Source organism: Nyctereutes procyonoides, unplaced genomic scaffold (genome assembly GCF_905146905.1).
Source record: "Nyctereutes procyonoides isolate TBG_1078 unplaced genomic scaffold, NYPRO_anot_genome, whole genome shotgun sequence".
Lineage (NCBI taxonomy): Eukaryota > Metazoa > Chordata > Mammalia > Carnivora > Canidae > Nyctereutes > Nyctereutes procyonoides.
The window spans coordinates 87,015,560-87,041,178 of NW_026575140.1; the positions used below are offsets into that span (position 1 = coordinate 87,015,560).

General features: G+C 48.3%; 1 protein-coding gene across 1 annotated transcript in view; it reads right to left on the reverse strand.

Annotated features, from left to right (window-relative positions):
* OPCML (opioid binding protein/cell adhesion molecule like) overlaps positions 1-25,619 on the reverse strand; it is a 494,531-nt gene that overhangs the window by 9,944 nt on the left and 458,968 nt on the right. The window contains exons 4-6 of the mRNA XM_055306154.1: positions 5,955-6,092; positions 5,420-5,540; positions 4,969-5,120 (exon numbers count right to left, since the gene is read on the reverse strand). Of these exons, the coding sequence (XP_055162129.1) occupies positions 4,969-5,120; positions 5,420-5,540; positions 5,955-6,092 (411 nt within the window). The remainder of the gene's footprint in view (positions 1-4,968; positions 5,121-5,419; positions 5,541-5,954; positions 6,093-25,619) is intronic.

Here is a 25,619-nt window from a genome sequence, read left to right on the forward strand (position 1 = left end):
CTCTTTGTTTGAAGCAGGGTCGGGACCAGAGCACTGTTTTCCTTGCTCCTGCTCTCGCAGAGTTCTGGTGCCTTCCCAGGACCGCGGGGGCCGGGCGCGAAGGCACACGAGCGGTCGCAAGTGACACTCTGAGCTGCACTCTGCCTCCCTGACCTGTGCTGTCGCTGTGGCTTTTGAAGGGGCGGCAACAGGCATGCCGGGAAGAAACACCTCATGTCAGCGCCAACCACTGATTTGTCTCTGCGTGTGGCCTACCCACCTGCGTGTCTCTCCCCGCCCGCCCCATCACACCCTGCCTCAACCTGCCCGCCAGCCCACTGGCTCACAGGCTTTGTCTTATGTGTTCTTTTGAAACTGCTTTCATCCCACTTCCCCTTGTTCTTTGCATGTTGGTAGGAAATAGATAAAGATGTGTTTGTGCAAGAGACCTGTTATGACTGTGTGTTGTGATGGGGTCACAGTGCAGAGTCAAAAGGGTCTCCAAAAACAATTCTATAGTCTTTGAGGGCAAACACCAAGGTATGCCTGAGGACATATGTAGGGGTGGGGGGCGTATAGGGGAAGTATGAGTATATGGGCTGTAAATGTAAAAAAATCATCCTTTAAAAGAATGGGCTCGGATTTCTTTTTTGTTTTTTTTTAAATTATTTTGAGGAACCTTCATGCACTGTTGTTGGGAATGCAAATCGGTGCAGCCACTGTGGAAAACAGCATGAGAGTTCCTCAAAAAAATAAAAAAAAAAAAAAAGAATTACCATATGATCCATTAATTCCATTACTGGGTATTTACCCAGCAAAAATGAAAACACTAATTCAAAAAGATTTATGTGCCCCTATGTTTACTACAGAATGGGTTCAGATTTTAGATGGAAGACAGGAGATGCTGGTGTGGGAAATGGGTCCAAGCAGGCTAATTGTTGACACGGGTATCCATCTGGAAGGACATCCACCAATGTCCATGTTGGGTTGCCAAGTATGGTGAGTTGGATCAAAATAGGAGAAAGAGCTCAGACACTGGAACCATAGTACATAGGTTTAAATCTCAGCTCAAACATGTGTAAGCCACTATGAGTTGAGTAACCTGCCTAATGTCTCAATTTCATCCTCTGTAAAATCGGGATAAATACAGTACTGACTTTCTAGAGTCAGTAAATGAGATAAAACACATAGAACACTTAGTCTAGTGGCTCTGCATGTAGTAAGTGGTTGGTAACACTAGTTAGCCATAATTATGGGAATACTGAGAACTAGAAGGAACACTCATGGTCAGCAGAAAGGGTGGGTCAACTGGACAATGTCATTTTGATCTTGTGTTAACCTATTTCCTGTCAGGCATAGTGTCAGATAATCATAGGACATCTTTTCTAAAATACTTGCACTGATGAAAGAAATAAGGCACTGAGATTGTCTCCCCCAGAGCCATTCAGCCAGTGAGCAGTACAGCCTGGCTTCAGAGAAGCTCTGAGTCTATAGACCCTACTCCATCCTGCCATACTTCATCCCTGGCATCTGAATTCCTGCTGCTGGCAACGCCAACACAACCCTCCGGTCTCTATATACATGTTCAGTCATTCAATAAGATTTTTCTGACCCATACTGTGTGCTGGGTTCTAAGGATCAAACCAGACATGGTCCCTACATTCATGGAGCACACAGGCTTGAAGGGAGGAAAGTCTTTAATCAAACAAACTGCATAATTGCAACTAGCAAGTGGAGCTCTAGGACAAGGACTGTAGCTGTTGGGGACTCTTGTGTCCTCCTCACTGAGAACGGTGCCGGTGCCCTATTTGCAGTAGGTACTGACACGTACTTGCTGAATGAATGCGAGTGAGTGCCCTTGGTAAGAGAGCCTTCAGAACCATCATGTGAGAGGGTGTACAACGGAGGACTGACCTACTCATAGAGGTCAGGGAAGGCTTCCCTCAGGAAGGGATGCTGGAAGGTCAGTGGGTACCAACCAGGTGAAGCAGGCTGGGTGGATTACAGGGATTGGTGGTGCTGCAGTAAAGGGCACAAAAGACTCTGGAAGAAAGGGATGCGCAGTCCAGTCAAGCGACATTCTTGGCAGCCGTACCACGGGAAGCAGTGATAAGACGGGCTGTGTCACAAGTGTGGGCAAGCAGCAGAAGTAACCGTGGTACCTTGCTTTTCTACAACAGTTCCAGTTTGTCATGCCTCCATGGTAAACATTGTCTTAGAGATAATTCACAATGACAGTCAGTAGGCCAGGAAGTATCACCCCAGTTTTAGCTGAGTCAGATGAGGCCCAAAGACTTTGTGTGTTCTCAAAGTCATGCATCTGAACACAGCACCTGTCAGGCTCTCTCTCTGTAAGACCTACACCGTCCTCTCACCAGCCTTCTAAAGAAGGTATCGCTATCCCAATAGCACACATGAGGATGGTAAGGCTCAGCAACATTAAGTGGTTGGCATGTGGCTGGCCGAATTGGGATATGAAGCTATGGCTTCCCTATAGACTGAATTATATCTCCCCACATTCATGTGTTGAAGACCTAACCCCCAATGTGTATTTGGAGATGGGGCCTACAAGGAAGTACTTAAGGTTACATGAGGTTAGGTGGTAGGGCTCTGATTTCATAGCATTAGGGTTCTAATAAGAAGACATGCGAGAAAGCCCTCTCTTTCCCCTCCCCTCTCTGCCATTTCTGTCTGTATCTCTCTATAGACGACACACACTCAGAAGAATGGCCAGGAGAGGACAAAGGGGTCATCTACAAGCCAGGAAGAGAGCCGCCATCAAAAAACAGATGATAGATCTTCCTGGCTAGATCCTGGATTCCTGGCCTCCAGAATTGTGAGGAAACACATTTCTGTTGTTTAAGCCTACCCAACCGACAAGACTTTGTCATGGCACGCCCAGCAGGCTAGCAGTCTTAGTATACCTTTTCTGTTGCTATCTGCTATGACACACCTTTCTTGTTAGTGGTAGGGAGGCACAAGAACCTAGATTACCTGGTTGTCAGTTCAAGATTCCTCTCTTGGCCACATTCAATACCCCGCATGACCCCACTGACAGGGTGATGGCGGAATGAGGGTCAGAGTATCATACTCATCCTAACCTTCCCTCAGTTTTATCAAGACCAAGAGATGGACATTCACAGATCTCAAGGCCTGGGCAGCACTAATGGCCTGTGGTTGTCCTAGATCCAGAGCTATGAAAAGTCACAGAGCTGACTCCAGGTATGGAAAATCCACTTTTTATGTGACTGAGATGGACTACAGGGAAGTAGGGCTGTGAGGCTGCTGCCTCTGGAAGCACAGTTTGGCACCTGCTGCTGCTTCATCTAATGGTACATGCAAGTATGTGAGTGTGCACGTGTGTCCATCACACCCTGTGCACCCAGGATCTGATGGAGGGCCCCATTCTGGGTTTCATTTAGCACCTACTCACGGGTACATGTACTTCAGTGCTACTTAACCTCACTAGTTTTCCTTTTACTTGTTGTTAAAATGGACTTAATATCCTATTTTGTACAGTACTAACATAATGCCTAGAAACCAGTAAATATTTGGGAAAATGGTGGATATTATTACTATTATTATGAATAATGACCCCCAATACTTCTATTTTAAAATGAATTTTGTAGAATTAACTCATTATCCCTTTTTGCCTTGAGCTAAAAGAATAGAACGCCCATACTAGGGTGACTTTCCCAAGGAGACCATCATTTGATAATCCATTTCATTTCTGGGCTGAGTTCCCCTTGGTGCTGCTATGTGCAAAAGTAGGAGAATACTCGTCTATTTTACAGGCCACCAAGTCAAAGTGTATCGATTTTGGGGAAAACCCCTTCCCCAAAATATGTATTGATATGAGTGTGTATGTGAAAGCCATCATATTCTACATGCTTATCACCTAATCTGTGCAAACCAAACCCCCTGAAGTCTATCTACTAAGGACAAATAAGTCGGGGAGGTGGAGCAGGCAAGCCTATCTTTGAAGTAGGCTTAGATTCAAAAGCAAAGGCATTCAGGCAGGCAGAGGAAGGAAGGAACATGCTGTACCCACCTGCCACTGCTGATGAGGGGCTTATTTCTAAGACACACACAGCACAATGCACACACAATGCAGAGAGAAAACAAAAGACATAGATCACACATTTCAGATGGTTGGTGGACAAAGTTTCGTTAATGTCAACGCTGAAAGCTCGTTCAGGGTCTGAGATACACACGGGAAAATGAATACCTTTTCATCCCGCTCACCTCTAACCAAACCTCAGCAAATAGACAAATACATATACACGCAAAATATCACAACGAGCTGGCCCTGGCACATGGTGTGAAGTGTTGCACAAGGACATGGACATAGCAAGGGGGATGGTGGAGGGAGGGGGAGATATGGGCTTCCAAGGGAGCCGGTCAGGGCTCTGGAGACCTCTCCATCCATACGGGAGGGAAAGACCTTCAGAGAAGGGTTTGATGCTCAGCTGTGGGCAGAACAGTTGTCTTGATGAGGACTCAGACTACTGCTCCATCCACTCCAATGAGGGAGAACATGACATGGCAGTCAACTGAGAATCATGATGGCAGGAGTTGAGTCGGTTGAAATCTACAACTATAACCCCCAGAATCACAGAGTCCTCCTAAGAAGGCATCTTAAAATTGTTTCTAGCTTAACCCCACAGACCTTTAGATACTACAGTTGAACTGTTCCATGGTTCTGTGTTCTTTGCGGCAACCACAGTTCAACTTGGTTCAGAATTGGGTTTACTCCTTTTGTAAGGTGCAAACCTTGCCTTTCAATGGACCAGGAGATATCAATCCCTTTGCAAACATCACTGTATCACATGCTTAGGAGAATGATAGGGAGAAGCATTCTGTATCAAAGGGGGGTAGGCTGAGCAGTATGGATGGACACAGGCCAAGCATATCGAGCCTTCCTCCCTCCACAGTCCCGGAGCTCTCCCTCCTGGCTGAGCCCACTGCATCCAGGCTTCCTGCACTCACCATACAGTGTGATGCTGGCGTTGGTATTTCCAAGCTTGTTTGTGGCCACACAAGTATAGTTCCCATAATCCTTTTCTGAAACATTGAAGAAAGTCAGAGTGGATATGCGGCCTTTGTTCTCAATCCTCACGCCGCCCAGGCCGGTGGCTAGCCTGCAATAAGAGAAGGTATTGCTGGTCTGGTTCTACCATTAGCGTGAAATAGTAGACAGAGATCCCTACAACTAATCTCAGATTCTGAAATGAGGTCAATTCATTTTCCCACTCGCCAGCATCCTTGATGTTTGTTTGTTTGTGTGTTTCTAGCTCTAAGAGGGAGACTCTTTTACAAAGGGGACTAATCCATTTTGGTTTTGTCATATCTTTCCCCTTTCCTTTATCATTCCCTTTCCATGTGGGGAATGACCCATCAGCTCTGCATCAGGTATGCTCTATTCCCATTTTCGAGGTACCTGGTATCTTCCTTGAACCACTGGAATTCAGCCATAGGCACTGCAGAAGCTTCACAGCTCAAGATACCCTTTTGACCAACGGACACACCAGTGTTCTTGGCTTTTGAGATATAGGGAGGGTCTGCAGGAGGAAAATGCAGAGTGATTTCATGAAACAGATGAAAGGCACATTGAGTCACCTGCTGTACAAATGGATTTCTTGTGCCACCCCCACCTTCCCAGTAAATAACTGTTTATTTTGGGAAAATAATTTCTGGGTTGAGGATATTGCATTTACTTCAGCATCTTCTCAAGCCTTCTAACCAATTCAAAGCAAACAATCCTCCCCATTAGCTAAAAGCTCTGATGGGCACAGGTAAACTCCAGGGGCAAAATGGCAAATGGGGACAGTCATGGTGCAAAGCAATCTGAGACAGTATTTTCCTGTTGGAAACAATTTGGGGCGATCAGAATATGGCATTGCCATGACCAGCTTGTTCCCTCAGTCCCTATGTTCTCCTTTTCCCTGAAACTTCCTGACAATGGGTCAACTCACAGTTTACAGTGATTTTTACTTTCCGCACATCAGGTGCGGCCACATCATTCAAGGCGCTGCATTCATACTCCCCAGACTGGTCACGTTTGATGTCAGAGATTTCCAGGTATTCATCCTCACTCACAAAACCCTGGCCTTCTGGGAGGAAAGAAAGAGACAGAAACAATCAAGAAACTGTGAAGCCAGGGACGGAACTATAGTCACATCTTGAGCTTGTAGGGGAAGGAATACAAAAAGCTGTAAAAATAGCGTTTGAACATTGAGTCAAAGGGTATAAGATACCATGTTGACCAAATAGTACAGCATTTGGGAAAAGAAATTCTCTGCTTGAGTCTTGGGTCATTGTGTTTTTGTCCAACTCACTTTAACTTTTCAGACCATTTAAAAAGAAAAGGTTTTCATTATGTTTCTGATATTATGAGGATTAACTAAGAGAATACATGTGAAATACCCAGCACATTACGAAACTTTGATATTTTAAAGAGGTTTGTTCTGATTGATAATATAATTTAAAATGTGGGAATAACCTTAGAATATATTAGTATGGGCATCTTAATTTTTTATTATGTAGAAATTCTTTTGCCGGGTGCCTGGGTGGCTCAGCCGGTTAAGCGTCCGGCTCTTGATTTTGGCTCAGGTCATGATCTCAGGGTCACAGGATCCAGCCTCTAGTTGGGAGCCACGCTGGGTGTAGAGCCTGCTTGAGATTATCCCTCCCACTCTGTCCACCTCCTTTGGCTACAGAACATACAAACTACTAACTACTTCTAGGATTAATGTCCATCTAATAGTTTAATACAGAGAGATACAAATTGGTTGGTTTGGTTTCAACATGTCCTGGAAAAGATGAACTGGAGAAAGAATGAATACAGAAGCATTTTATAACTGCTATGCATTAAGTGCTCAATGAATGTTTGCCAACATAAAATGAATGCTGTAGCCCCAAATGATGGATCCATGGTTACTAGAACAGCCTAGAGCCTAGAGCCTGGAGGCCCTATTCCTAGGCACTTGTGAAGCTTGGAATTCATAATCCAAAATATTGTGGGGGGATCCCTGGGTGGCGCAGTGGTTTAGCGTCTGTCTTTGACCCAGGGCGCGATCCTGGAGACCCTGGATCGAGTCCCACGTCGGGCTCCCGGTGCATGGAGCCTGCTTCTCCCTCTGCCTGTGTCTCTGCCTCTCTCTCTCTCTCTCTCTGTGACTATCATAAATTAATAAAAATTAAAAAAAAATAAGTATTAAAGAAAAAACCAAAATATTGTGGGGTCACAAAATGTACATTGTTTGCAAACACCATTATGTGTCTTACAACAACCTGGCCCCTCTGTCTTATCCCTTATCCTCCCACCCCACCCCTGCCACACCGTGTGGGGTTCAGTGCAAAGAGAACAGAGTCTGTGTCTTGAAACCCCAAATGTTTTCAGTTCTGTCAAAGCACCAGGCTCCAGTGAAAACTCAGCCAACACAAAGGCCAGGAAGGACAGTCATTTGCATTTCTTATAGGTCTGCTGCTTAACTTTTTTTTGTGCTCCAGGCTTTAGAGTGAAAATAGTTTTCAGGAGGATAAAAACTCTTTATAGCTTTCCTCACACCCCCATATAGGTATATTGCTCCCGAATGGGTGTTCCATCAATAAGTCTAGGTCCACTATGGATGTGGAACAGTGGGAAGGTGAAAGGTAGGGTGACGGGCAGGGGGTAGGGTGGCAGGAGCTTTAGCATCCTGATTTGGCTCCCAGTCTGAGCCTTGGGGAGTTTCCACCCACCCTGCCCATTTCCTCAGACCACTTGCCTCTCAGCTCCTGTTGCCTTCCTTGCTCCTATCTCCTACCCTAAGTCCCAACCACCCAGGCTCTGCCATCAGTTACCAAGTACATCCCAAGATGTACTTGGGATGGGTTTCCTGTACAATTGTGGGTTTCCTGGAAAAATATTTTTCAAGGGGCCGCTCTCTATATAAACAGTTGGAGTCATCCAATATCAGCACCATTGGGTAGCCCAATCTCATGCAATTACATGAAAGAAATCCTGCACTGCCAGGTGGAGGAATCCTTCGCCACCCTCATAGAACCTGGAACTGTGGACTAGGTCCCAGACCAGCACACAGATGTAAGTTTGGTGATCTTGGGAATCTGGCTGAATTCATATGAAGAATAGCTGAGGGTAGAAGTTGGAAACACACCCTGTGGGGGAAAATGGAGTCCAGGACAGGCCATACCCTCATCTAGAATGGGGGCATCCCTCCTGAATGGGATAGCTCGCCTAGACTGCTACCAGGAACCAGAGGAGGACTTAGAACATACTAAGGAAGGCGCTTCAGAACATGGCACCCCCGGAGCTGGGGCAGGGCCCTATTCACCAGGATCTTGGGGTGGTGATCCTGGGTGCAAGACCTCCACAACAGCAGACATTTAATCTTTCAGCCTGGTTCATATCCTAATTCCTCAAGATTTATTAGAGGAATAGAAACATCTTCTCATCTTTTCTTCCATATTTCTCTTAGACTTAACAGAACCTCACAGTCGAAGGAGATTCTAAGATCACTTGTTTCAGAAAGTCTATAAAGATAAAAATAACCTCAATTATTGAAATGATGTTGGTTAACCAATCTAAGTATTTTTTTTAAGATCTTATTTATTTATTTGAGAGAGAGAGATAGTAGCAGAGATAGTAAGAAAGAGCACAAGCAGCGAGGAGAGGGAGAAGCCAGCTTCCCGATGAGCAGGGAGCCGGATGTAGGGCTTGATCCCAGGACTCCGGGATCACGACCTGAGCCAAAGGCAGACACTTCGCTGACTGAGCCACCCAGGCGCCCCCTGTCTAAGTATTTTTAAGGATTGTTTAACAATGAAATCAAACACACCAAAACAATGTCCCAAGTGTACCTTTTCTGCAATGAGAAAGTGTGACAGGATCAAAATTCTGCCTTCCTCCTACTAAGAGGCCATGATTTTTTCAAAACATGCTAGAGTACATTTGCTGCAAGTAATTAAACCTCACTGCGTTTGGCCAAACAAAAAGCCACCAGCAGGAGGCCTGGCAGGAGCCTCAGGCAGGGTCACCGACCCCCTTTCCTTGGAGAGAATGAGATAGATCCGTATCGTGCTGCACAGTATACACCAGACACGTGTCTTAAGCCCCCGAGAAGGCAGATTTATGGATGCCCGTCAACCTAGAAGTGTTGGCTTTTGCAAGAGGAAGGAATCTCCTCAAAGAAGATGGAGGCCAGAGCGCCTGGACCCTGGGTAATTCTTTGCATTTGTATGAGCGGCCGGGGCCCGGGGCCTTCGTCCAGGAATTACAGGACAACACAGCAGCCCTCTGGAACGTGGGAATGTGTTTTCTGTAATGCTGGTTTTATGGGACAATTACATGACAGCAAAAAAGGGAAGAAGGAAGAGAATGTTCTGTGTAAAATGGGGATCCTTAGGACAATACTACCTCGTTAAGGGAGAAAATGAATTTTGTCAAGTTTGTACTATAAAGTGCCTCTCAGATTTTAATTTGCGTATAAATTCCTCTAGGATCTAAAAAAATACAGATTCTGACCTAGTAGGTCTAGAGCAGGACAGGACCTGGGGCTCTGCATCTCTCACCAGTGCCCAGGGGTCTCCTTGCTGCTGCTCTGAGGCCCACAGGCTGAGCGGGAACACCAGGCCCCACCGCCGGCTGTCCTCAGCTTCTCCTGTCACCGGCTCCTGTTACCTGCATCTGCCAGGTGGCCACCTGGCCAACAAAGCTTACTGAGGCCCCTCGCAGGGATGCTTGGGGCCGCAGCTCCACAGACACCCTCCTTGGAGTGGAGCCTGGGGACAGGTCTGGAGCCTGCGGCCCACGCCTCGCTGAGCGCTAGGTCTTCCTGCAGCACAAGCCTTCTCTGGCTGGTCTTGGCTCAGAAACCGGAGAGGACGTTGGAACTGCTCCCCCAGAACCACTGAAGGTGATGGAGATCTTGGCTGGTCACTGCTTTGGACTTCGGGTGAACACACCCAGGTCGCTAAGTACCTAGGGCCCCAGGAAACAGCGGATCTAATGCCTGCGCTGGTCTCTCCAGCTCCGTCCCCACGTCCCAATCCCACTCCCAGCGGCAGAAAGAGGAGCAGAAGGCGACTAACGGGCCAACCCTGTTCTCGGGCTGCCAGGAAGGCAGAGGACGGAGTGGGCGGGGGAGGGCACGGAGGGCAGCCGGGGAGGGCAGCCCGGGAGGGCACGGAGGGCAGCCAGGGAGGGCACCCAGGGAGGGTGCGGAGGGCAGTCGGGGATGGCACCCAGGGAGGGTGCAGAGGGCAGCTGGGGAGGGCACGGAGGATGCCCGTGGAGGGCAGGGAGGGCAGTTGAGGAGGGCACCTGGGGAGGGCACCCAGGGAGGGTGGGGAGGACAGCCAAGGAGGGTGCAGAGGGCAACCGGGGAGGGCGTGGAGGGCACTGGGGAGGGCGGGGAGGACAGCCCAAGAGGGCGCAGAGGGCCCCCGGGGAGGGCTGCAGGTGCAGCAGGGCGCAGAGGCGGGCGGCGGCCGGGAGCGTGTCCCGGTGCCGCTGGGAAGATTCCGAAGACACGTTCCAAAGGGATTAAAGAAGCCACCCGGGCTGGAGGACCACGCCGGTCTCTTCTCCGACCACACCTGGGAACAGACAGTCCACAGGGCTTCACAGCGTGTCCGCGGCAGTCGTCCCGGTCCCCGAGGCAGCCAATCCCCAGCGCATGGCTGCCACCCTCTGCGTTCAGACGCCCTGAGGCTGCAACTGGCAGCAAAAGGCAGGGGTTCTGAGTCGCTGGCACAAAGGCATTTTTTATTTTTATTTTTTTTATTTTTATTTGTTTATAATAGTCACAGAGAGAGAGAGAGAGGCAGAGACACAGGCAGAGGGAGAAGCAGGCTCCATGCACCGGGAGCCTGACGTGGGATTCGATCCCGGGTCTCCAGGAACGTGCCCTGGGCCAAACGCAGATGCTAAACTGCTGCGCCACCCAGGGATCCCCACAAAAGGCATTTTTTAAAGTGGGGGGGCACTTCTCTCTGCAGACGAGCCCGTGGGAGAAGGTAAGTGCCACTCAGGGCATTAGTGAGGTTAAGATGGACAAGAACCAAAGGGATGTAGAGGCCTCCAGGCCAGGCCCCCGGGTGCAGGCACCCAGTGAGCCTGTGGTCCTGTGGGTCCCGGGTCTGTCTACAGGGATGTGCTCTCACACAGGCTGAGAAGGACAACAGGCCCCCCAGCCAAGAGAGCCGGGTCCACCTGCTTAGACCTGGAGGTGCTGGCTGAAAAGGGGGGGGATTCCTGGTGGGACCTGCGGTGCCACCATCACCTGTTCCAGCGGGGAGAGGTCTGGGGGACAGCGCTGGTGCAGGGACGACAAACTGGACGGGTCCAGGCCTAGGGCGGTCTACACTGCACGGGCCCAGAACAGGGGCACTTTCTAGGCTTCTCTCCCTAAGCTCAGTTTGCAGTTTCTGATTGTATTTCCAGCCCTCTCCTCCAGCGGCGCGGTGGCTCAGGTATTTTAGAGCTGGAGGAAACCCGACCTTTGGGGAAGAAGAGATGGGATAGGAAATCCCAAGTACACTTGGGGTGCCCCCTGCTGTCCCCCTTCTCGCCCCGCCGACCCCTGCGACCTTCCAGCCAGGGGCAGCGCAGCCCCAGTCCTAGGCGCAAGGTGTCCTCCCTTTGCTCCCGCAATTCCTCAGAATGTTACAGCTCGAAGCACGAGGGGCCAACAATTTTAGTCTTCCATTTTTTTGGAGTATTGTCGCTGCCGGAAGAGCCTCCCCCACTCCGGGCAAGATCCCCAGGGGTGACTTCAGAGGGGGGCCTATTCCTGTGCCAGACTGCTCCCGTCATCCAAAGCAACCAGCCTCACAGGGAGGCAAACCCTGCCTGGCTCCTCCCTTTAAAATGATTTAAAAAGTCGCCTTCTGGGTGCCCGACCTCGCTGTCCCTACCCCTCCGCGGTGGAAAGCTGCCACTCTATCCCGGGAAACTGCTCTGTGAGGTTAGATGTCAGCCCCTGTCACAGCTTTTGCCATGAGGCCTGTCAGGAGGCGGCTCATGGTGGCACATGCCTGGGGCAGGTGCCTTGGGGTGAAAGAACAGGAGGAAGATGAGAGCATAGAGGAGGGGGCAGAATTTAAGGAGGCATTGACGCAGAGCAGATGGCTTCATGAAACCACGGCCAGGAGATACTTGCTCTGGTGGGCAAGAAAGGAGGCTACCGGGAGTGTGGAACATGGGGCTCCCCACGGTCCATCTGGCTCTCAGGGTAGGGCTTCTGGAAAAGCAAGAACGGACATTTCCCTGCTGCTCAGTAAGAGGAGCTGCTGTAGATGTTCCCTATTAATGCTGGACTTGGGAAGTGGGAATCCGATGTCCAGGTGATCCCGTGAATGCTTCCGAGCTGTTAGGCCACACCTCGGCTTTTTGATCCATCTTGGATAATAGCTTCTTGCCCACTCACCACCACTAGGCATTCATTCAAGCCCTCAAGGAACTGAGATTTGACTCCTGTGAGAAGTGCTTAGTACCATTCTTCAAAAAAAGGTGTGGGCTGGCTGACATGTTGAGTGTTTGCTGGAAATCCTACCCTAGAAATCTGGAGCAAGACAAGGCCAAGGAAAGGAGCTGTCTGGAGTACGCCCCTCCCAATGGTGTCTGTGCCCTTGAGGCGTGTAGGGCAAGGCAGATGTCAGAAGTGCACGCGGGGATGTATGCTGGGATCCTATCACTCATCCATCTCTCTCCAGGATTCTGGCCAGTAGAACATGATCATATAAAGTGAGCCACAAACAGATCAAAATACCAGCTATACTGCTGTCAGGCTGGTCTACAATCTGGGCTTGGCATCCAAAGCTGACACAGGTTCTTGCCTTTCTCCCTATGAACTAGAGACATCCAGACTTGTGCAATAGGAGGACTTGCCTTGGGTCTGTGCTATGGGCCAAACACTGGACCTGGGAATAAGGGCTATATTGGAATGGAGAGTCCAGGGTACGGAGAGCCCTTTGACCCAAGCCGAGGTGGATCGGGACAATGATGGAGAATCGGGACTGCTGGCTCACTTCTAGGCCATGGCCTTATCCTCATGAAGAGTCCAATGGACACCAGAGCAAATAACCTTACCAATGACCTTAGTCACCCATCACCCACAAAGGAGACAAAGGGAGACTGAGGCAAAAGAGGGGCCTATTCCTTCTAGGGAGTACAGGGGAAGCTGCGCTTTGGAAACCTATAGACTAGGGAGTGGGTCCCTCCCTCCTCCCCAGAGATCTCATGGCATCATTCCCAATTACATACCTCCCAACACAAGAGCCTCCCTCTTTTGAAGAACAGACACATTAGAAACATGCTTGAGTCAATAGAGTCTCAGCACTGGGGACAATTTGGCTCATGTGACCTTGGTCTCGTACTGTTTATGCTCACCTCCTATATGGTAGCGGTCTCACTGTCTGAATTGCAAGTGCACCGAGAAGGGACTACAACTTCTACCTCCTTGGACTCTGTATGCATCTCATGTAGGATGAACATACATCCAATGGCCAAGGGTTCGGAAACCGAATCCCCTCTAAATTCTCCCTCTTTGCTTAATTTTCTTTCTCTCTGCAGGGCCCTTCTCCACCTTCTCTGTCCTCCCTGACCCCGTGACTCTCCTTACAATGCTGTTGGCCGGGCACCTGGGTGTCTCTATTGGTTAAGCATCTGCCTTCAGGTCCAGTCATGATCCCAGAGTCCTGGGATTGAGCCCTGACATCGGGCTCTCTGCTCAGCTCAGTGGGGAGTCTGATTCTTCCTCTGCCTCTGCCCCTTCCCTGCTCAACCTCTCTCTCTTCTCTCCTCTCTCTCTCTCTCAAAATAAATAAAACCTTAAAAAAAAAAAAAAGAATGCTTTGGCAAAAAGCAACTCTGACTCCCCCTCCTTAATTAAACCAGGGAGTGTGGACAGCAGTATATTCCATCCTTGCTTGCTCCCAACTCCCAGATACATCCCTTCGCTGCATTGGAGTTAATGAAAAGTGTGATAAACCCACTGTTTCATTTTCCCTTAATTAATACAAGCAATTGAATTGTGTTAAAGTCATTCTGGTTTGGAGACTGAGCCTATGGGTCAACGTCTCACTTGCTGGTGGTGACATAAGCTCTTTGTCTTGGGCGTCCCTGGCTGTGGCCACCAGGACCCTGCCCAGGGGAGGGCTGGTTTGCCCCTGTCTGGGGCTGCCTTACTGGCTGCCTTCCCTGAGGCTGACAGTAAGTTGGCTAATGACAAGATCAATGTGTGACTGTGAAAGTCAGGTGAGCTTCTAGTGGGGGAAAGAGTACATTAATAATGATCCTGGGAACTGGGGGCTCAAAGGAATTGCCTAGCAGTGGTGAATTCCCTGAGTCTTTGCCATTTTCTGATGGGACTGCTGCAATGACACCAGAAGAGAAGGTTTCATGTGACTCATTCAATAGGACTGGTCAGAAAGATCAATTCTGGTACATGGGCCCTCATTAGCCAAAGACAGGGGATTTGAAGGGTTTCGTCTGGTAGGTGGGGACAGGAGACTCAATGTCAAGAAACTTCTCTGCCATGAGGCTTAGGAGGGAGGGCCTGGAGGTCTTGTCCCAGGTGACACACGGCATCATTCAAGGAGCACTGTAAAAACAGGCTCTCGTGCCCCTGCTTACACTCTGGTTGAGCTAACCCATCTCTGGCATCCTCTAAACACTGCCCAGGGGACTCCAGTGCACAACCAGGGATGACACCCCCTGTCTGTACATTGAGGGCTCCTGTGGCCTTCATTTCCCAGGTGCCAGTTCCACTTTGAGATTCCCAGGCATCCTCTGCCAAGAAGGCATTCAGGGCCTAGCAGTCATGAAGCTCTGTTCATTTCAGAGTATGCTCAGGCCTTCTGTGACTGTCCACTGGCCTCTACGAGAGATACACAGTTGGGATGCCAACAGGTGAGTCAGGGAAAGGGGACCTTGTGGTACTGCAAGATAATGGCCACCAGGCCAGGGCCTGACAGTGTCGATGCCTCTCATCAGCCCACAGTGGATAGCGATGCCCGGATCCACAAAGTGAGAGCAAGGCCAGAGCTGTTTCTCTCCAAAGCACAGTGAAGACACGTAGTTAGTTTAGTCTTCCTCGTGTTCTCTTCTCTGAGATGGGTTCATTAGCTATAAATAAAATCGGGACACGAGAGTTGTATCATCTAGATGATTCTGTTGACCCAGAGAGAGTAGTCCTGAGTGAGCAATACAGAAAGAGCCAGCTACTGGCAAGGATGCGGCACGCAGTCTTTCAACGGGAGTTCCAAGTGCATGCTAGATAAAGAAGAGAGGAGTCGAACGCGCGCACACACACACACACACACACACACACACACACACACAAGGAGATAGACACCATGAGGATGCAGAAGGGAGACAGCTGGAATTTCACATACGGACAGACAAATGGCCGAGGGCAGAATTTTAAATCCATCTGGAGAACAGAGTAGCTGACGTGGTTAAAAAAGTAGCTAACATTTATATTCTAGAAAGTATCCAAATATGAACAGAAATAAACCGTTCAGACCAAAAAGACACGGAGGTTGAAGAAAACAAAATCATGGCTTCTAGAAAGCACAGCTGACACAGAAGAGTCACTGAAAAAAAAATGTTGAGGATATTCAAAGAGTTTTTATTTATTACAGGGTTTCTTCCTTCGCTACTCTCATCTGCATTCTGAACCAACAAGGTTATCTCATCACCAACAACTAAAAAGTGAAGGAATTCTGTGCTTTAGTTGAAATAAGCTACCGCTTTAAAAAATAATAATTAAAAAAAAAGAATCATGGCACTGAATGAGATAATGCTTCTTTCATTTGACTTGACCTTGCTTGCATTGGCCTAAGCAGGAGTGAAATGACCCGTCATCTAGGCCCACGTTCTCAAAGGAAATAGTATTTTGGACATTTGGGCAGACATGCCCCGTGTCACCATGTGGCAATGAGCATCCAACACCAGGAAGTGCTCGAAAACTTGACTTCTTGAGCCCACAGCAAGTTGATTAGTCCGAATCTGTTGTGGACCAAGTGGTGCCCAAACTCTTCAAATTATTTCTAATTACAAAGCAACATCAGACCGCATGCTTTACCCCTTTGGTGCTTTGGTGCTTTGGGGGAAATTATCACTTGGCTTCCAATACCAACTGCACTTGCCTTATTTTCCCTGGGGATTAATGTTTTTAATTAAGCAACACCCAGGGAGTCTTTATTTTTGTATGTAGGGTGACCATATAGTCAAGTCTGACTGGTGCACTCTCAGCAGACACCTGCTTTCCACACCTCATCATTAACGGTCATTTCTGCTCTCAACAGTGTGCTGCTAGCCCAGGGAAAGCCTGGCCATCGGGACCCACCAGGGCTGCTGCTTGCACCTCACTCTGCCTGTGGGGCTATCTCAACACCCACACTTTTAAATACAATGAGAGACAGTGATCTATCCCCCAAAGAGATTGTAGATTCTCAGACGTAGGACTCTGCTAGACGAGGGTCCAGATGGACTCCGTGTGCTCTCTTCTCTCTTTCTGAGCTTGAGGCTCATGAGCTAGCTGCACTTTTCTGGGGGGTTACAGGCTACAGCAGCTGCTTGGAGCCTGAGCCAACTGGAGTGAGGGCATCAACACGGCAGCCTGCAGGATGGAAACCCAGTTGGGGTTCAAGAGATGCTGGCTCAAAGTTCTGGCAGGTCAGAGAGCAGACCAGACCTATAACTTCTGAAATGGTTAGGATGGTCCAGAGCACTCACGGAAGCAGCTGCAAGGCTCTTCAGGCTCCTGGGGAGAGGCCCTTCTGAGGAAGAATATAGCCCTGTGTCTGCAGATGAAACCTTGACGCAGCCTGACTCCTCCTGCTTTCCCTCTTTCTTCCTCTTCTCCTATTCTCTACCTTTCAGCCTCTCCCCAGAGTAGTTCCCAACAGCACAACGGCATGACAATGATGCTAATTATCAGCGTTCATTAATATTTTTGAAATCCTTGTATTTGCTTCCAGGCAAAATACCCACTAAGCCAAGCAGCGTACTTGGCATGCAGGCTGCGGCTGAGACATTCTGCACACTTCACCGAGCTGGAGGGCCTGAGCTCTGAAGCATCACGGGGAGATAGCTCTGCTCACGCGCTCGGCTATAGAGGCCGTTGAAAGGAAGAATTAGGAGCTGTGCACTCAATGGGCAATGTCTCCACCCTTGGGGCCGAGAGCCCTTGATGTGAGGCTGGGTCCCTCGGGAAACTTTCTCGTCAAGGGCCCTCTGTTATCTGCACCTTGTGCTATTCTAAGCAAGTCTGCGTGCCTCTTGTCATCCAACTTGGACTCTTACTAAGTTAATCTCTCACGAAAGACATCTATCTTCCTGGCCTCCCTTCTTAGCCTCATCCTCATAGAAGTCACGATACCCATGGTCTTCTACAACTCTGCCAAGAGCCGGAGTAAGTGGAGAAAAGTACCGAATTAGAGATCAGAAGACCTGGATCTAACCCCAGCTCTGCCACCAACGTGCTATGTGACTTCAAGTAGACGTTTTTAGCACCCCAAGCCTTACCTATTTTTTTCCTGTCAAATAGAAACGTGCACTAGATTATTTCTAAGGTCATTTCTAGTCTTTCATAACTTAGCAATACAGCGTATGACCAGGAATCCAACATAATTCCTTAAGTTCTGGAAATCTAATGACCGTGGTGCTGATGGGCAGAGTTCCAACCCAGAAACTCAGGGTCACTGACCTAGATGGAAACATAAGAAGTTCCCTGCAGTCAGGCACGCACACTGCAGCATTGACCTAGGCCACCCTTAGCTTTATGTAGGGTCTTGACAATGCAGGCACAAGAATAAAGACACCACGCAATTTCAAGGTGGCTCTCATATGTCATTGTGCTGTCGCTGCTCGGTGATGGGGACGAAAGAGGTTTTGACAATTATGAAGGACTGTGTGTGTCTGAGGGTAATGTCTTGTATTAATGGGGGAAATTAATTCTTTCCGTTCTCTTCTAAGAATCCTATTCATGCAGATTTTGACAAGTAGCTGTTCTTGTTTCCCTCCTCTCGATGGGTAGGTTGGAGTAATGTCTTATAGGTATAACTAATCATCCACTTATCTGATTTGTGACCCATCTTCATGGGTCTGAGGGTACACTCCAAATGCAGGAAAATGATGCTTCTCTCTGCTTTCTGTCCTCCCCTGCCTTTGCTAAAAAATATCCCTTCTTAGCTATGAGGCTCACCTCGCTAATCCTTCCCAACCAGAAGACAGACACTGAGACACAAGGAAAGGGGCCTTGATAGTAGTAAAGGCCCAACACTCAGACTTGCAACCCAACTCTCCCCTGCACCCCTCCCCCCATCAGAACTGATCTACAGCTACACTTGAACAGACCCAACAAGATCTGAGGGGCTTTGTGATGGTTACTCTTATGTGTCAACTTGACTGAACAAAGGGATGCCCAGATAGCTGGTAAATATGATTCTGGGGTGTGCCTGTGAAGTGTTTCTAGGAGAGACTAGCATTTGACTCAGTAGAGCGAATAAAGCAGATCGCCCACACTAACATCGGTAGGCATTGTCCCGTCCACTGAGCACCTGAAGGGAACAAAAAGATGGAGGACGGGCAAATTCTCTCTCTTTTCTTGAGCTGGGGTGTCTGTCTTCTCTTGCCCTTGAACACCAGAACTCCTGGTTCTCGGATCTTCAGCTTCTGGCACTTACATCAGTGGGTCCCCCCACGTGCCCCATCTAAAGCCTTTGGCCTCGGGACTGGAATTTACACCATTTGCTCACCTGGTTCTCCAACCTGTAGACTCTGACTGAATTGCCCCACCAGCTTTCCTGATTTTGCAGCTTGCAGATGGCAGAGCATGGGACTTCTTGCCTCCATAACCACTCAAGCCCATTCCTATAATAAATCTTGTCTTATCTGTCTCTCTCTAGATCCTCTTAGTTCTGCTTCTCTGGACAACCCTGGTGAACCCTAAGAAGCCTAGGAGTCTGGACAATCCACTTTGCATCATGCAGCCTCAGTTTCCTTATCTGCACAATGAGGGCACTGGCCCAGTTTATTTCTTAACTCCTTAGCCACTGCTCTTCTCTCGACCTAATTCACGGCAGTCCTTCTGGCCCAGGACATAGGGATGCTGTGCTCTTACCATCAGTCTCTGAATAGGAACCAGCGTTCGAGCAAGGCCTGAAGCCCCTGGGTAGGGGAGTGAGGAGGTGCGAATCCTGTTTCTACCCTTGAAAACCAGGGTTGGCTCTGGTTCTATAAAATGCCACACAGCTCAGCACATTGACGGGGGGACGATGTGGAGGTTCAAGCCAACAGTCTTGTCAGCCTCTGGAATCCCCCTCACCCTCTGCCATGGGCCCTCCTGCCTGCCTTTGTTTCCCTATGCTTAGTGGTCACATATGCCCTTGCAGGCCTCTGTCAATATTGACACAGCGGACCTGGAAAGGGAGAAAAGTTCTGAAAATTCCCAGATTTTTTTCCTATTTGCTCAGACTAGTTTGTCACTTTTGTCTTTGTTACTTTGGGATGCAGGGAGACTCTGCTTTCTTGGCAGACAACGTCAGTCTGGGAGAGGAAAGCGAGGAGGACCAAAGGAGTGACTGAGTTCCAACAAGTCAGGCTTGGATCGAAGGATCCCGGTTGAAAATGCTGAGGTTGGAAGGGGTTGCTGTATTCCATGCCACACAGGGCACATGCCAGAAGCCTGGTCGCTGGGCAGGGGGTGCCTGGGATTTCCAGGACTACCACACAGGGAGAAGAGAACGGGTCAGATGCATAGTGGCCTTGAGCTTCCTCTACTTACATCCAGCTCTAGGGGTTTTTTCAATTATAGAACATGAGCCCCTGCTGCTAAGTTGTGAGATAAGGTAAGTCACAGTATGGTATTTATTTCACGCTGCGTATGATACACATATGGTTATGTGCATAACGGTAGAGAAACAATAAAGAAAGTAAAATACAGAGACGCTGCAATTCTGACACCAGTTCTGTCCTGTGGGTTCTCCCCACACCCCCGACACTGAGTGTCCTTCAATTCTGACACCATCTACCTGGAGATAGCATAAGACCCCGCAGGGAAGGGCTCTGTCCTACAAGACACCCCTTATCCCCCCACACCAGATGCCATCTGCAAAACCAGGTTGTTCTTTGTGCTTCTCACCCACTGGCTGTAGGTCAGAGGTTCCTGTGACTCCTCCTTGGGTCTGACTGATTTGCTCGAAACTCAGGGAAATATTTTACATACTAGATTACCAGTTTATTATGAAAGGATGCAACTCACAAACAGCCAGATGGAAGAGATGCATAGGGCAGTGAATGGGGAAAGGGGCACATCGCCCTCCATGCACTGCAGGGACTCCCTTCTCCCTGAATCTCCACGGCGTCTCTCTGAACTCTGCCCTTATGAGGGTTTCTGGAGGCTTTATTACATGAGTGAGCAAATCGCTGGCCATTGGTGTTTGAACTCAATCCTCAGCCGCTGTCCCCTCCCCAAGGGTGATGGGGTACATTCCAACCTGGCTACCCTGGCAACCGTCCTCCATCCTTAGGTGCTTTCCAAATGTCACATCATTAACATAACAGAAGGTATATTTGCTGTCATCACAGGAAATTCCAAAGATTTTCAAAGCCCTGTGCCAGGAACTGGACAAAGATCAAATATGTATTTCTTATTATAAATCAAAGTCACAGCTATTCATTTTGAGCTCTCCTCATCATTTAGGAAATAGCACGATACTAGGTCACGAGCAGTATCTAACTCTCTGTGTACATTTGAACAAGTCACTTACTTACCCACCCAGGCCTCCTGTTTCTAAATTATTTCCAAAAAGCTTTAGGTCAAACATTCGATCATCAATAGCTGGTTGAAAAATAATGTCTTCCTTCCAATCATTGATTCAAAATGTGTAGTATGCGTGTGTGAGTGAGTGTGTGTAAAGAAAAAAAGAGCAAAGTAATGAATAAATCTCACCTATAACCTCATGAGAAGAGACAAAGACATAAGAAAGCCCAATGAGCCTTGAGCCTAGCAAATCAGAAGGTAATTCATCTTGAGAAGAAAACAAGTGGTATTTACATTATTAAATCACAATTACAAAGCCAATCAGCTGCAGAAGAGAAGAGACCATTTCCATCAATTATTACTGAACTGAACATAATTTTTCAATCACCAGCAGATTGTAAATGGGGGCTACAGCTCATCCAGGAACTCTTCTATCATAGGAGTTATTAATCAGGTATTAACTTTGTCGAATTAGCAAGGACAGCGATGGGATGGTGGGGAAGCGGGATACAGAGAAGACAGGAGGAGGCAGCCACGTTAATTCCTGAGATGGAAGCACAGAGCACTTGAGAAGGAGACCCGTGGTCAGCCGCCCCTGCAGCCAGCGCTCCTGCTGTGTTGAAGAAAACACTTGGCTCCTGTGTTTTCATTCCAAAGAGTCAACACCTGAGCAGGTAAAAAATAAGTGATTCATGCACAATTTATTGCTGTTTAGTTCTCGTGCAGGAGAGCTGTAAGGACTACGGTATGCATGGGACCCAACCACAAGGACGCTCTGGGTTTGGGTTACATGGCCGACACTGACTTTGGGGGGGTCCCTACCTACATCCCTACTATCTGAGTCCTTCAGTGTTGGTGCACAGTGTAGACTACCCATCTCATTAGAACCTCCTGTGCCTTTGTGGAGGATGAGAACGCACATAGGAGACTTTCCTGTGTGCCTCTTTGATATGCTGGGGTTACAGTATGGGTCTCAGTAAAAAGTCCTATCACTCTAGGGGCTTACTAGGTTCTCTGGGCCTCTATTTTCTATCTTCCTCTGCTTAGGCACTTTTAAAAACTCTGGTCTCCTGGATTTCTATGCCATAATGGATAGGCCTTGCCCCGCCCAAAACTACCATGGGTTCAATCCCCCACTTTGCAACACAGCAGGCTGGTAGGCTGGTCTGCTGAAAAACTAATGTGTTTTTGTTCTCAAAGCTATAGAAGGCTAGAAAAAAAATGAACGGGCTTCTCTCTTCCCCATCCCCGAAAGGTGCCAGGCTTCCTGAGCTCTTTATTATGAGCTTCTTACGTCAGAATTGTAAATGACTTTTGTGTCATGAGGTCTAAAGCAGTTGCTAGGCACCCAGAAGATGATTACCATCCAGGCTTTTGTTTTAAAGAACCAGGAAAACAATGAATGTTGGCTCAGGGAGGTGGGAGTAGGCCAGCCAGCTGGGGGGCCAGGTGGGGGTGGGGTGGGGGGGGTGGACAGCCAGGTGGCGGGGTTTATAGAAGTGTCTCCACCAACATGGATCACCTGTTCATTTCCTGTGTGAATGTGCAGTAAGTGACAGCACCTCAAACTGGATGATGTTGAGGATGAACCCAGAAGCTAAGACAGACTTGTCCCCCCTCCTTTCCTCCCTCTGTCCCTCTCTCCCTTTTATTTTATTTTATTTTATTTTATTTTATTTTATTTGTTGTTGTTCCTTTATTCAAGGAATGAACTATTCCTACCACCTAGGACTGAGGATTTCTACTAGTCAGGACTGAAAACTAGAGACGTCAGCATTCTAAAGGTTCTAGAGAGGTTGGTAGTCTCCCCCAACATCATTTGGACTGAATTTCTCACCTGCCAGGCTGACGAGGGCTCAAGAGACTAATTATAAATGTAATAATAATTCTTATAACTGAATTGTATGGGATAGAAATCACATGTGCTATCTCCTTTACCTTTCCACCAAATAACTCTGACTTATCTTTTGGGTCTCCACTTAGATTCAACTCTTTCAGGAAAGGCTGCTGCACGACATATTTCCTTTTCAACCATCTAGAAACACTTGCCCGCCTTCTTTGCCCTGCTTTCTTCTCTGAGTGCCTGATTGGTAAGGGCTACACCGACTGGTTCCCTTGCCATTGGTTTCTGGTTGGGGTGACCACTAGGAAGCCCAGCAGGTGATCAGAGGAAGGAAAGTGAGCTCAAATGTGAATTTTCCAGCAGACTCACTTCCCACAACTGAGTCACCTCACCAAAGAACATGGTTTCTCTTCAGTCAGCCTTCTCCTCATACCTTCCAGCCTTTAATTCAGCAACTGTCTGGCTTCACCCCTTGGCCTGGGGCAAGAACAAACCTGCTGTTGCTAGCCTTGGGTCTGGGTTTTATATATATATATATATATCCTTTCTATACCTTGTAAATAATCCCCTTATTAAATCTGTCTTGCATTCTTCACAATCCAAAGTACCATTTGATTCCTGTGGGGGGCCTTGGTTTTTTGACCCTTACAGTCTTAGATGCCTGTTCTCTAGGCTCCCATGGAACCCGTACTTATTACATTTATCCCTAGAGTGCAGTAACGCTCAGGCTGGTGACTTTACACCACAGAGAACACTGTGCAATGTCTGGAGACCGTACTGGTTGGCAAAGTGGGGGGGTCAGGACAGGGACGCTACTGATACCTAGAAGTTAGAGGTCAAGGTGGATTCCAAAAAAAAACAAACAAACAAACAGGTGGATTCCAAAGACCCCACAAGGCACAGGACAGTTTCCCACAACAAAGAATTGTCTGTTCCCAAATATCAGTGAAATCTGGTTAGCTGTCCAAACCTCCATCTGGATGGAAGCTCAGTGAATGCAAGGACCATTCATGCTGTGCACAGTGGCTTCCCCAAGGGCCTCGTGCCATTCCTGACACATTGCAGGACCTCATGAACAGTGACTGACAAATATTAAAAATCAATTAATTAATGCACTAATGAAACCCAGTTCTTATTTTCTGTCACCTAACTGGTCAATGCTGAGGATAAGACAGATTGACTCACACTCATACATAAACCTAGCAAGAGGGGCACCCGGGTGGCTTGGCAGTTGAGCACCTGCCTTCAGCTCAGGGCGTGATCCCAGAGTCCCGGGATCAAGTCCCACATCAGGGTCCCTGCAGGGAGCCTGCTTCTCCCTCTGCTTGTGTCTCTGCCTCTCTCTCTCTGTGTGTGTCTCTTATGCATAAATAAATAAAATCCTTAAATAATAAATAAATAAATGTAGCAAGAAATAACACAATAAATACATGTGGTGTGAACCCCTCATCAGGATTTAAAGGAAATATCGGGTCCTCTTTAGTTCGAGAGGGTGATGCCAAAAGGTGACAAGACAGCAGGTAGTCTTGAAGCAGGCTCTGACACCCTGCCATTTCAGCAGGCAGACCTGGGCCGTATGCAAGGCAGGGAGATGGCATGAGGAAGGGGACAATTCTGGAGAGTGAACTGCAAGTTATGTTATCACCCTGCTTTTCTGAGGACAACCACTGATGGCTCTTGGTTGGAGGATCCCGGTTCCAGGAGAAAATGCTGCCGTGTTAAATGACCTCAGGGGAATTGTGGTCAGGAGCCAATCACTATTTTCATGTTTTGCTTTCTCATCATACTTTCCCACGTTCAGATGATCAGCAAGAAAAGATGCCCACTATGTGCAAAGCACATGATGGGCAACATAGGTGGGGTTTTTACAGAGGTGGGGGCGGGTGGGGAGGTGGAGTGGGATTTGGAACACCAGGCCTGCGGAGCACCTGGGTGGTGCAGTCCATTGAGCATTCGACTCTTGGTTTCAGCTCAAGTCGTGATCTCAGGGTCGTGGGATGGAGCCCCGCCTCAAGCCCCACCTCAGTCTCTGTACTCAGCCTGGAATCTGCTCAAGAATCTCTCTCCCTCTGCCTCTGCCTCTAGTTCTCTCTCTCTCTCTCCTTCTCTCTCTCTCTCTCTCAAATAAATAAATAAATCTTTAAAAAAATAAAATAAAACACCAGGCCTGGCAAATAGAAATCAGTCAATAAACATCTACTGAATTGAGTCTTCCTGCATACGTCGTTTCATTCCGTTCTGATTTGTGTGGTCTCTAATTTTAGATTCCAAATGACGATAGGCTCACCTTTTACTTCTGTTTCTAGCTTTATACACCCAGCTTCTTCCAGGCCATAACCGGTTCTCAGAAAACGAGGTCTCAGTCAATCAGCATTTGTGCCCAAGAACTCAGAGAGGCCAGCAATAAGCGAAGTCATCTTAAAAGTTTGACTGTGGAAGTCTGATTGGGAAGGGCAAGGACCAATGCTCAGTGAGCCAGAAGGCACCTTTCTGAGGTCAGGCTTCAGTGGGCTAATCTCTAATCAGGAGCCACCAAGCACCTCATCATCCTGCCGGGCGGCCCTTCCACAGTGGGGATGCTCCACTGCCTTCTCCAAGAGCTGCTCATGGTGACAGGCCCTCAGAGTGGCTCTGGGCTGAGGACAGAGAACACATGGGATGGGGGAACCAGCACCCTTTGGCTTTGGGGGTGTGGCATCACCCTTGCCCCACTGGGGTGGAAGGGGCTGCGTGGTTTTGTGTAGCCAGTTCCAGGAGGCCTGCTGTAGAGAGGGGAGAGACACTGCTTCCACATCCAGTCAAGCTCTATGGGAAACAGGATGAACCAGCGCACCAGCACATCACCTGCTTCATGACTGCAGGGACATGCAATATCTGCGCACGGCCAGTGTGCATACCACCTGGCAACAACGTGATTTTCAGGCTAAAAATGTCAATTTATGTTTTTTTTTCCAGTGGGGTTTAATAATCATGCACTGACCCCAGATGGAATAAACATGTCAGGGGCATTGCCAGTATAACAT